The following is a 13,053-nucleotide window of genomic DNA, read 5'->3' as shown; positions in this document are numbered from 1 at the left end:
TAGTACTATTACATATAGCTTTTTTGAGACCGCGCATCTGAGCAGCATGCTGGAGACATGTTTATCTGTCAAATGGTTGTTTTGGAGATTGTGTGCTCGCTGTCTATGGCTATTACCCTTTATGTAACACTTATACTTTTCAGCTTTTTTTTTTTTATTTGTACAGAGGTGAAATTTGTTCAAAGCTCTCCTGCTGCAGAGCAATTATTCTACATGTAAATGTTATAAACGTATCTTGTATATAAACATCGGTTTTACAGTCCTAGTCTCGCCTGACGAGCTCTCAGAGAGGGTTGTGTAGTTTTCATTTCGTGAGAATATATTAAATGGTCCGATAATGAAATACTTTTGTAATATGACTGTAAGCAGTTAAGTTACATAAAAATGGTCTTCTGTAACATACATGGCTGGCTATTCATTTCTTTTCAGTCATTGACTAACAACGTGGTTCAGACTTAAGAAAATGTATGCCAGAATTCATAAACTTGCACATTCTAATTTTCTAATTAGTTACAGCTATTCTAATATTCAATAAAAGGTGAGATGGAATAGTTCTTTCCTCTACGGGGGAGAAATTTAATTTGCTTTCTTGCTTTAAAACCACAGTGTGTAATGTTGCTTTTTAAAGTCACATTTGGTTTGCAGGTTTATTGGTGTGAGTGTTTGTTTTTTTTTTGTTTTTTTTTTAGCTAAAGCTTTATTCTTTTTACATATGTCACAATAGGAGTGGTCCCAGTTGACCATGTATTGTATTTCTAGGCTACTCTTGGTACATTCTTTAATATTTGCATTGTCTAGGCCAGTGTTGGCTAACCTGTGACACTCCAGGTGTTTGTGAAACTACAAATCCCAGGATGCTTTGCCAATTTATAGCAGCTTATTGCTGGAAGGGTATGCTGGGACTTGTAGTTTCACAACACTTGGAGTGTCACAGGCTAGCCAACACTGGTCTAGACCAATGTGCCCGTGTTCTATCTCATTTATAAAGGCAAATCATGAGATTCATTTTTGTACTTTTTTTTTTTCCCCAGAAAAATTTCAAGCCTTAAAGCCTTTTTCTCTTAATTGTTTTTAATGTGCTTGAACTTCTCTGTCTTGCATGTTGTAATAAAATAGATTTTAAAGTGCTGATATATTTAGCTTCCTTTTTGCTTGTGATTGCTTATTGGCTGTGTCATCCAATAAAATACCCCTATTTCCATATCTGACAGTTATATCTGGAATCCTGTCACTATGGCAATGTTACTGATTTTAGCAGATTCTGTTACACATTTCTTATTAATGAGCATTCTTATAGTTAGACTTGCCTTTATCTCCGGCAATATAGCTATTTATCTCTTTGCGGCATTGCATAGGTCTGGTTCTCCAATTTTTCTTATTGGTCTTCTCGGTCACACTCCCATGCTGTAGTCATTTTAGTGTTGAACAAAAATCTTCTCCACTTTGTGATAATGCAATTTGAGCTCTATGCATGTAATGTTTCAGTTTGAGCTGAGTTGCTGTCATGCAACATGGTGTTGATATTCCATCTTCAATCTTTCATAATGGAAGTGATTGAGTTGTTATGAGCTCTGCACTTTTCTAGTGGGAAAAGAGCGTACAACAGCACCCTAGTTTCGGCTGTTGCCTGAACCACACGCGAGGTACCATAAAATGGTTTAGTGCATGTATTGTCCTGTACTATTCAGTTAAATTTAATTTTTGAGGTTAGTGCAGATTTTGTTTAATTTTTCTGCAATGCAGTCAGATATATTCATCTTCATTACTACATTTGCTCACTTGTCAAATATAATCAACATTCATAGTTCTATTAAATATGTTAAGGTGGCCCTTATGCATGCTGCATTGAATTGCTTGTTTGGCTGCTAAATGTATACTATTTGTAGGATATTATAGTAAGTTGTCCAAGCATTTCTTATGTTTGCTTTTCTAACCCCAGACTGTGTTCATATAGGTAGAAAGCCGGTTACATTTCTCCATCTTTATAACCTACTATTAATGCATTTTTTTTTATTTACTTCTCTTTCTATATCTTGGTAAAGGAAACAAGGCATATCTGAATTCTGTGTTAATCATATTAGGCAGCAAAATATCTTGGGGCTAGCTGTTTCAGGCATATACTGTGGTGTTTTGTTTTGTTGGCTCTTATGATGCCCATGCCCAACAGCTGTTCTTTTGCATCTCATTGTTCTTCCATCTTATTATTCTCACATCTTAAGCCAGTGATGAATGAGCCATATGGTTTACTCTTGAATTCAACCTAGGATGCCATCAAGGGTCTTTCAGTGCCTTTTTGTCTTAATAAATAAACTCAATGTTTTTAATTCTTAATTCTCTGCTATACTGAATTAGTGTTTACTTTTTCTCTGAATACTTGCATACCTTGTTTCATCCTGGCTGTGCAGAACAATACTCGGTATTTTTTATTTTTTTTTGTCTGTTTTACTTTTTGTCTCATTACAATTTAATTTAAGCTACTGCGTTCATCCTTTTTTATCAACCGTATGATGAATTTAGTATGTGGTATGTACTTTTCTTAAAGAAAGAAAGGTTTACTTGCATGATTACATAGCTGGAAAGAAAACTGATGAGTCGCACACATATTCTGCCGGGTTTATAATATGGTTTCTATAACCATCATTGGGGTTTCAACTGGGTTCTGATGGTAATAAGAGAAGATAATTATAACCTATAGATGTGTAGTTTTGTATATGGTAAATGTTAACCCTTCAGTATATTTCTGGCTCTGTGACCTTTAGTGTAGTGGTCAGAATCCTGGTGCCTACCCACGATTGTTACAGGACCGGTCATATTTTGAAGTTCATCAGACACTGATGTGTATAAACTCAATGATTAGGCGTGCCTCTCATCTGGCATCAATAGGTAATGTGAGGATTGTGATTTTAGTATATAAACTGTGTCAAAAACAACTTTTTAGTATTTGTTGTTTCATTTTAATATTTGGATAAGATAAATTTACACTTTAAGTAATGGCTGTATTGGAGATTGACAGATTATTACATTGTCTTTTATATTCAATAGTTATGTGCAGAAATTTGCAGTGTCTCAATATGGGGGAGCATTTGTTTATCTTATAATTACTGTATTAACATGGACCAGTTCATTTCTTATAATAAGATGTATTACAGAAACCAGTGTGATACTGTTTAGCTGCTAGATTTTTTATTTTATTTTTTTTTTAACTTTCATTCCTCTGCTCAGATACTTTCGTAGGAGCCACTTATTTAACTACTAGAATGGCTGCTCTATTACTCTGCTTTCTTTTATATGCAGTTGACATTGTAAATGAGGCTGCAAGTAAAGGGAAACTGTTGTAAGTGACTTGAAAATAAGCACTTTAGCCCTCATTTTTACTTTTCCGTTGTATATGTTAATTAAACTTAGTCCCTTACTTTCTATGAACTGATTAATTTCTGCTTAGGACCATTTTTCCTGTTTAAATTTGCTCATTTAATAATTTGTTGCTTTAAATTGTGTTGTACATAGTTCCAGGTTTGTGCAGAGCTGTTAACTGTCACGTAGCCTACTTATGTGTTACCGGATTGGAAAACAGACCATAACTGCACATGCCTGCATCTCTGTGTGATAAAATTTAACGCAGCAGATCATTTAACTTGGAAAAATGACACATAGGCATCTCTTCCAAAGCCGCCATGCCATTCTTACTCATGTGATGACTGTAGCTTTAAGTTGTGGTCTGATGGCAAGAGGCTGGAATATGAGTGGCTTTGGCTCAGTGGTTTCAGCACTAGCTTAAAACTGGGGCTATTTGACCCTTTTGGGAGGGGTTGTGAGCAGGAGGACTAATGGAGAACCCACAGTCATGGACCTTGCATTTTCTGCACTCTCACCCCTGTGCTGCACCCCTTTTTAAAGTGGTGAACAAAAAATGTCTCCACTCTGTGGTAATGTAGCTTCTTAATCTTTGAAGACTCTGCATGTAACGTAACTTTTTTTGAGCAAGAACTGAATTTGGCATGTAGACAGCCTTCCATTTGATTCATCACTTCTGAAATTCTTCTGTTTAACTTCTGTATACAGAAAAGCTAACACTACATGAACAAATCAGAATTTTTTTCCTATGATAAAAAGTTTCTGCAGTACCTGTGACAGGAAGGACCGCCTATGCCATCCTGTCTGTTGTTGCTGGGGACCGGTTGGGCTTACTTTGCCACCGTTTCCTTACGTTATCCCAAATGCGCGTAGGAGGGGCTTACACAAGCTGCCACCACTGGACTCCTTACCGGCATCCAGTACCGGGTTTCTTCTGGGTAAATGACGCTGCTAGCGTATCTCGTTGCTGGTGTACCTGGGCTGGTAAATCCGGACCTCTTACTATGGATCCTGGTTGCTGTGAATGGATCCCCCCCTGGCCTATCACATTGACCAGGGCTGCTGGGTAGCAGGCAGAGCAGCGGTACTGGAAACGCTTGGGTCCAAACCTCAGAGACAGCCGGAGAACGGATTAGATTTGGGGTCTAATCTGTAGATCACAGGAATACAGTGATATTGAAGATGTCTCCACCAGGACTTTGAAGCAAGATGGTTTATTTGCTCACACGGTGATCAAGTCAGATGTTGAAATCAGAAGAACACATTTCAGTGTACAAGTCAGTGCTTTTATACCTTTCAGACACATGCTATTGTTAGCATCAGGATATACTCTATTTACATAAACATGGATTTACGTGCATTTCAAGGCTAACAAATTTTACACTTATCTATGAAATTCACTCTGGGCAAAAGGCCACACAGTAACGACCCCCTGCTGGGCCCTTGGCCAGAGGAGGCAAGACACTTCATCACAAAACTTGGTTGGCCATTCCTGCTATCGGACTTCCTTGCACATATGCCTAAATTGGAGGTTTCCACTAGCAACCTTACAAATCCTAAGCAATGACACTTCCATACTAAATACATCCCAATACACACAAGACCTCCATCCACAAAGGCCTATTGTATCTGATAGATGCATCAGAAATAAGGCATATCCTTTAGTAAGGTGAAAACAGGGAAGACCATTTTCTACCCTGGTCTCAGAAATAACGATTTCCTATCTCAGAATATATACAATACAAAAAATAAGTGCCTATGCAATTATATAAATATGCGCGCTGCGCTATTTCCCTTCAATAAATTGATACCATAAGTTATTTATAATTGATAGTCACATTACCTAAAATAGAAATTTAGCGCAATGTAAATTAGTGATTAACCCTTCCAGACACTAAGGGGTATATTTACTAAACCGCGGGTTTGAAAAGTGGATCAGATTTTAGCTGTCATTTATTTAGTATATTCTACAAATGACAGCTAGAATCTGATTGGTTGCTTTAGTCGACATCCCAACATTTTCAAACCCACAGTTAAGTAAATATACCCCTAATACTTGTTCTATACAGTTTCCAAATAGGAGCAAGTGGTGGGTTGTTTCAAAAACAGTCTTTAAACTTTACATATTAACCTGTTCATTTTACAGGCAACAGCTTAAGCTAGGTACACACTGCAGTAAAGATAAACGATAAGGGATTTTCCAACGACATAAAAAAAAAAAAAATCCCAATCAGCCTGCCAATTTATCTGTACACTATTACCTCCAGATGTCTGCTCTTCCTCTGTCACAACAATTGTCTGAATGGTGGCAACAATTCCTGGAGGTACGGGAGAGGAAAGCTCCTGCAATCACGTTATCCGGGCAGGGTAATTGCTCGTTTCAACTATAGTGCACCTTTCTTGTTAGCAACTCTCCTTCAAGGCTGACAGGCAATATTTCAGCGAGAGCCCTCCCACCCCCACACATGTTTCTCCCCACTCCCTCTTCCCCCTCTGCTGATGGGCTGAACCATTGTGCTGCTTTAAAGGCAAGCTTAGACTCCCCCTGTGAAAGTGGTGCCTACCCACACCGCAGGGGAGCAGCACACAGGGTAGCATTAACCCTACCTGCACCTCACAAAGCATCGACAGCCTCCGAACCCCGGACACCAGCTGTCAAACGTCAGGTAAATAGCTAGATTGTTGTTCCATTTCTGCAGAGTGCATACACAATGCAGAATTGGACAGACATTGTTTATAACGGAGACATTTTTTAAACAATCATCTCAAATGATGATCTGTGCTTTGGAAGGATGAGTTCCAGGGTTCACACTACTGTGATATCGGGCCATAATTGGCTGAAAACAGTGTAGTGTTTACCCAGTATTACAAATCTAGTTTATTTTGTTACACTAAACAATAGGTGAGTAACTAGATTAAACTCATGGACAGCCTTATCTTTAGATGATAGGTTTAGATTTATTGTTTTAGTGGAAGAAATTGTTTGAACTAAATATCAACAAATCTTAAAACCAAATGTCCCACAGTCTGCAGATATTGAGCCATAAAGGAGATTAGTTAGATCATGTTGGAGTGGCTTTCATAGTCCTCAAACATGATGATTTTTTTTTTTTTATTTCTACTGACAATTTGAGGTGGTCTGTAAGACCTGTGAATGAAATGGGGTATGAACAATTAAAAGCAACAATAGAAAAACTCCTAACTGACTGCAAGAAATGGTTATCAACTGTCATTACTTCCAAAGGTATCACAAAGCCATAACTGACGGACTGTAGTGGTATTTTGCTCTGGGTTTACTGTCTTTTTCTTATGTTGTAGCTGTAAAGATGTAGCATTTTACATTGTAATTATGCACTATAGTTGCAGAAAAATTGTGGTCTTGTTTGCTCTGAGATTCCTTGAAATAGGCAACTTGTCCAGTATTTGCATACAATTGTGTAAATTTGATTATTTTGTTTATTAAATCGTCATTTTGTAGTGATTGTTCTTTTTCAAGATGGAAGCTATTTTCATAGAATACAAGTTTCCTAGCATATAGAAGTTCATCCAAGTGACATGAGAAACTCGTACTATGTGTACATGGTTCGTTCTAAGGATGTCATGTTTACTTAGGCATGTTGTGGCACAGTTTGGTACACAATAGATGATACTATGAAGGAATTGCATTTCCACCACGTGGATTTTTCAAACGTTGGATCCAAATTAATTAGTAAAGATGCTTTCTATCATGTTTCTTCCCATGTATTTTTATACAATCCTGGGGATTCTTGTTGATACTTTTCACAAAGGCAGCTGGTGACTTATTTTTGGGTTGTTATGTTTTATATAGATGGTGCAATGCATGGTAATTATTTTTTTTCCCTTTAAGTCACCATTGTATTTTTTGACAAATGAATTCGGGAGCTTGTATGACATTTCCCACATATTAATGTAACATATGCCAGCAAATTGTGATCAGGTGGTATGAGTCAAATGAATGAATTTTATGAGTTTCATCACTGTAAGCTGTTGCTAAAGGAGCTAAAAGACCAACAAAAATACTATCTTAACCCATTACAGATCTTTGATGCAAGTACCTCAGTACATGCATAAGGGAGTGTTCGCAAAACACATTTACAAATGCCCTTGCGGCCAACTCAAAATCGCCTCCAATTTTGGGGTCCTATACAATCCTGTTTCTGAATGTGGAGTTTTGCATTCTTCAGATTTTGCTAGGGCATTTCTAGTATATCGTTATTTTGCTTCACTACTACTTTGGTTAATGCTGTGGCTTTTGCACACAGAAGTTTTTTGCTTCTTTTGACATCTAAGGGAATCAATTTATTGGGACGTGTAGTAATGTACACTGCTGACTTCCTAAATGCAATTGTGGACTTTGTGCAGGTTTTAGTTTTCGATTTGTTTTTCCTTTTCTTTTATTAGCTCTGTCTTCAGCTAGGTTACCTAGGTTCAATTGCTTTTTAATGTACTGTGGTACATAGTCATGTTTTCAACCATTTTACTGCGTTGCAGTATTTATGCTGTATTGCTAGTCTGTTTTTAAGACCCTTAAATTTGTTGTGACGTGTTCTTTATATTTCCTAACGTGCGCTCTGTCTGTTTATGCTTCTGGTGTATCATAAGACCTGAAAAATGCTTTGTGGTGATCAAAAATGATTTAAATTCTAGTACATGCGCGGTCTTATTTCAAAAGCAAGTGAACCTGGAGCAGTTAGACTACAAAATATTAGATCCAAAATATTCATAAATTGAAAGAGCTAAATGTTTAATTAAATCTTTGCATCGCGTTACTTTTCTGCACACTGTGGATAGATGATTTCTCTATCACTCTAGAGCTGTGCAGAAGCAAGAGTCGACTGCCTCGCGGCCTTCTGTTAGCAGAAATTCAGTTTTACACTTTTGAGCTCTAATTTTTTACTTTACTTTTAATGAACGTGTTCACAACTAATGACAAATATGTATGATGTATATTTTGGTTCACAAATTTGTAGTAAGTATTTAACAATCTGCATACTATTCCTTCCGTGCTGGCGTAAAATATGTAATATTATACTGCAGTTTAGTCAATCTTTGCCAACTATAGGCAAATCATTATGTATAACAAAAAAACAAAGATAAATCTATGGGGTTCCCAGGCGCCTGATTGTGTTACATACAAAGTCACAATGAGATGCAAACAAGATAATAATAAAGATGGTGTATCTGCGCTATTCACCAGTGGATCTGGAATGGCTGCCGTAGAAATGGGGATTGTGTAAGGAGGTGATCCCTCCCTCCAGGGAAGAATAACAAAAAACCAAAGATAAATCTATGGGGTTCCCAGGCGCCTGATTATGTGTTGTATACAAAGTCACAATGAGATGCAAATGAGATAATAATGTAATAAAGATGGTGTATTCAAACACATAAAAATTGACTGTACTTGGACAGAGAACAAATGCTTAGTAATGTAAACAAACAGTGCATAATCAGAGATGGTTATTAAATCGATATCCACCGTTTACATAAAGGTGCAAATGCTTGAGGCAAAAAAGTCCAGTGTAATAACGCCACTAAGAGTGTTAGAAAGAAACGGTATGCTCTCCCTTTACAGGCAAGGATGGTTAACTGCACTGCATGTGGGAAGAGTTACAGTCCAGTATATAGCAGGGATCCAATTCCCTAACACGTAACTAATCGGTTACAAAACCACAAATCATGCACGATAGACTAAGTTCCGTGTCAAAAAAAGTAAAAATAATTGATATAAAATGCAGTACGAAGTATTGAAAACACAGATGCTGAGTCGATTCCAGGAGTATTTCCGTGATATCAAATCAGTCCAATTATCACTCAAGGATAGGGGCGGCTCCGGGGGGTTAATAGGAAAGAGAAAGTCACTTACCCCGCTACCGGGGCTGTTGCTGTAGAGTAGGCTTTTCTCCTTGTTCCTCACATCTGAGCTGCTCGATATCCAGATGCCAGAGTGAAAGTAAATTTGTTCGTAGTCTGCGCAAGCCGTCGTTCCAGACGTTGTTTCTCATGCAGCCGGCTTCACCGCTGATCAAAAAGAGTCTATGATGTTTGCAATAAAGTTGAATATTGGGTAACCTACGCGTTTCGCCCAGAAACTAGGCTTTCTCAGGGATAGCTGAAGGTCAGTCCATTCTGACTTTATATAGTCATCGTGTGAGTGAAGTTATTGACTAATTGGTTGTAAGTTAAAACGCAGACCAGATGTGCAAATAGCCCACCAATCAACACACATTCCACAGGCTCAAAATTGCATATGCTCAGACATAGAAAAAAGAAATAAACAGCACACCTATAGCAATGCTATAACCATTGGTTACAAGAGGTTAAATATTTCTACTTCTGTAGTTCAATGCGATGGAGAGAATGCAGAGGAAATAGACAAATTAACAGAGAGGGCAGAATTGTGTGTCACAGAAAGCTGCTCAGTTCAAAATCAATGTTCAAACCTTGCGGTGCTAAAGTTTTTAATGAATATATCCATTTGCTTTCTTCGCGTGACATACATCGAATAAACTTTTTAGTTTACAGTTTCCCAGAAACTTAAACAATGAGGGATCCTTATTGTGAAGGAGGGCAAAGTGGTTTGATACGCTATGTGCCTCAAATTCCTTTCTGATGTTTCTCTGGTGTTCACCGATGCGGGTGTGCAGATCTCTAGCAGTTCTTCCTCTATACTGCTTACCACAAGGGAACTCTAGCATGTATATAACCCCCCTTACTGTCACAGGATATTTTGTTTCTTATGGCAGTGGTTCCCAAACTGTGCACCTAGGCTCCCTGGGGTGCCTTGGAGATCTCACAGGGGTGCCTCAGCCAGGGCCAGTGGTAAGCAAGGTGGGGGACTATTTGGTAATTATTTTGGCTTAGGGGTGCCTTGAAAATTTTTTGGAGACCCTATGGGTGCCTTGAACTGAAAAAGTTTGGAATCCACTGTCTTATGGTGTACGTGACCTCAATTTCTCATCGCCAAGCAGAATATTCCAGTGCTTACGGATGATCCTTTCCATTTTCCTAGAATCACGACACTATCTAGTAATGGGGGAGCATCAAGGTTGTCAAGAGATTTGATTGTTTTCTTAGCGAAAAGGTTGTTCCTATCTGTTTCCCTAATCTCAACAAGGGCTTTTTCAACGATGGTCTGATCATATTCCCTTTACAGAAATCTGTCCTTGATGAGATTGGCTTGGATATCATACTGTTCTAGAGTGACTTTCTCTCTCCTATTAACCCCTCCAGAGCCGCCCCTATCCTTGCGTGATAATTGGATTGATTTGATATCACGGAAATACTCCTGAAATCGACTCAGCATCTGTGTTTACAATACTTCGTACTGCACTGCATTTTATATCAATTATTTTTACTTTTTTTGACACGGAACTTAGTCTATCGTGCATGATTTGTGGTTTTGTAACCGATTAGTTACATGTTAGGGAATTGGATCCCTGCTATATACTGGACTGTAACTCTTCCCACATGCAGTGCAGTTAACCATCCTTGCCTGTAAAGGGAGAGCATACCGTTTCTTTCTAACACTCTTAGTGGCGTTATTACACTGGACTTTTTTGCCTCAAGCATTTGCACCTTTATGTAAACGGTGGATATCGATTTAATAACCATCTCTGATTATTCACTGTTTGTTTACATTACCAAGCATTTGTTCTCTGTCCAAGTACAGTCAATTTTTATGTGTTTGAATACACCATCTTTATTACATTATTATCACATTTGCATCTCATTGTGACTTTGTATATAACACATAATAAGGCGCCTGGGAGCCCCATAGATTTATCTTTGGTTTTTTGTTATTCTTCCCTGGAGGGAGGGATCACCTCCTTACACAATCCCCATTTCTACGGCAGCCATTCCAGATCCACTGGTGAATAGCGCAGATACTTACCCCCATTTTTGCATATAGCATTATGTATATTTGCTCACCAAGCAGTATGTAATGCTGCCGCTTCCCTCTATTATTTTTATTTTCTCTTTTAAACCCATACTTGTTTGCAGTTTCTGTATTATATGCTGGCATTATAAGGGCAGAGTGTTAGGATGGGATCTCCCCATACTGGTAACTAGGTAAAAGGTCCTTATTTTAATGTAACATTGTTGGTCATCAAAAGAATGTTCTCAGTAACCCAATGCAGTAAAAACTGCTACTAATTAAGACATGAATCTTTATCCGTTCAGCTTGTCAATTCATTGACTTTTTAAATAGGAAATTCCAACATTTAGGTTTGTTTGTTATTTTGGGGGAAATTTGCTGAACACTATTAAAATATTTACATTGTGCACATGTAGCAATAAAACAAAATACAATACATAAAATTTAGGATTCACTTACTGTGTCCAAATCCATAGAATATACTTTATACTGAGTAATTTTCATTTGGGGCTTTTGCCTTTTTATATATAATTTTGCAGATCCAGTTTTATTTCTGGGTTTAACTGTTTATATAAAATGTGTTACTTTGTTTTAAATAAAACCTAATTAGTTTTGTTTCGTAGAAAACGTTTATAATTTCATACAGTTTTCAAAAATGGTACTTTATTTATAATTTTTTCAGGAGATAAATCTCCCCCTAAACTTGAACCATCTGATGCATTACCTCTACCTTCAAACTCGGAGACTAATTCAGAACCACCAACCCTCAAACCAATAGAACTCAATCCAGAGCAGAGTAAGCTATACAAAAGAGTCACATTTGATAATGAATTACGTAGTACTACTGTTCAGGATGAAATGGTAAATGGATACAATTCAGAACATTTACTTAAGGACAGTAATCTCAGTGATTCTACAGATTGTGAAGTAGCGGAATCATCAACTGATGTAAACAGACGTACATCTATTCTCTTCCGCAAATCAAAAAGTGTAAGCCCCCAAAAGCCTGCAAAGAACAATGAAATACAGCCAACTTCACCACAGCTAGGGACCAAAACCTTTTTGTCTGTAGTCCTTCCAAGGTTGGAAACACTTCTGCAACCAAGAAAGAGGTCAAGGAGCACATGTGGAGGTTCAGAGCTTGACGACGAGTCCCCTGTGAAACGATTGGATACAGGTAAACACATTCATTTATTTCTCCCATGAACATAAGTTAAATGTGATCTCATGGATACTATAGTACAAATGGAAAATCTGTCAGTTTTATTTTTAAGAATTTTACCTTTTGCTTTTTAATATGTTGAGTGTCCATGATGTCATTAACTTGTTTTGCATTTTTACCTGCTTGTTGGTTGCAGTGTATCATTTTGCTGTGATTTGTGGCAAGCTTTCTATCCCCTATACTTTACACTCCCCATCTCTTAGCTGATAAAACCTTTGCATGAGTTGATGCATTCCTCCATATATTGATGAAAGTGTTTTTCATTCTACATTCACATATTGTAACTTTCTTTTCTACTTCACAATTCACTTTTTTCTTAAAACCAATTATTAAAAGGAGTACTTCTGTCTCACTCATCATTTGTGCTCAAACACTAGTTTAGTTTTAAAGCAAAAAAAACAAAACCCAGTGCTTCCATTTAATATGTTTTACACAATGCATCCGTTAATACATTTCTGGGAGAGTGCCTTTGGTGATTTTGAATTCTTCTCATGAAGCAGCTCAATGAATTGCAACGAAGACTTGTCAGAAATGACCTCAACAGAGTTAAGTTTTCTTTTTGACTAAACAAGTCACAATG

General features: G+C 37.5%; 1 protein-coding gene across 7 annotated transcripts in view; it reads left to right on the top strand.

Moving 5' to 3' along the window:
• The window catches only part of BRD1 (bromodomain containing 1), a 52,970-nt gene that overhangs the window by 20,278 nt on the left and 19,639 nt on the right, over nucleotides 1-13,053 (top strand). For 6 of the 7 annotated variants that reach the window (XR_012691325.1, XR_012691326.1, XM_075208874.1 and 3 more), the window contains exon 8: nucleotides 11,934-12,428. The exons of the other annotated variant lie outside the window; for it this stretch is intronic. Coding sequence is in view for 4 of the 6 variants with exons in the window: in XM_075208874.1 (XP_075064975.1) it covers nucleotides 11,934-12,428 (495 nt within the window). In the remaining 2 variants the exon portion in view is untranslated. The remainder of the gene's footprint in view (nucleotides 1-11,933; nucleotides 12,429-13,053) is intronic. 7 annotated transcript variants of the gene reach the window in all.

This window comes from Mixophyes fleayi, chromosome 4 (genome assembly GCF_038048845.1).
Source record: "Mixophyes fleayi isolate aMixFle1 chromosome 4, aMixFle1.hap1, whole genome shotgun sequence".
Taxonomy (NCBI): domain Eukaryota; kingdom Metazoa; phylum Chordata; class Amphibia; order Anura; family Limnodynastidae; genus Mixophyes; species Mixophyes fleayi.
This window is presented reverse-complemented; position numbering and strand designations above follow the sequence as displayed.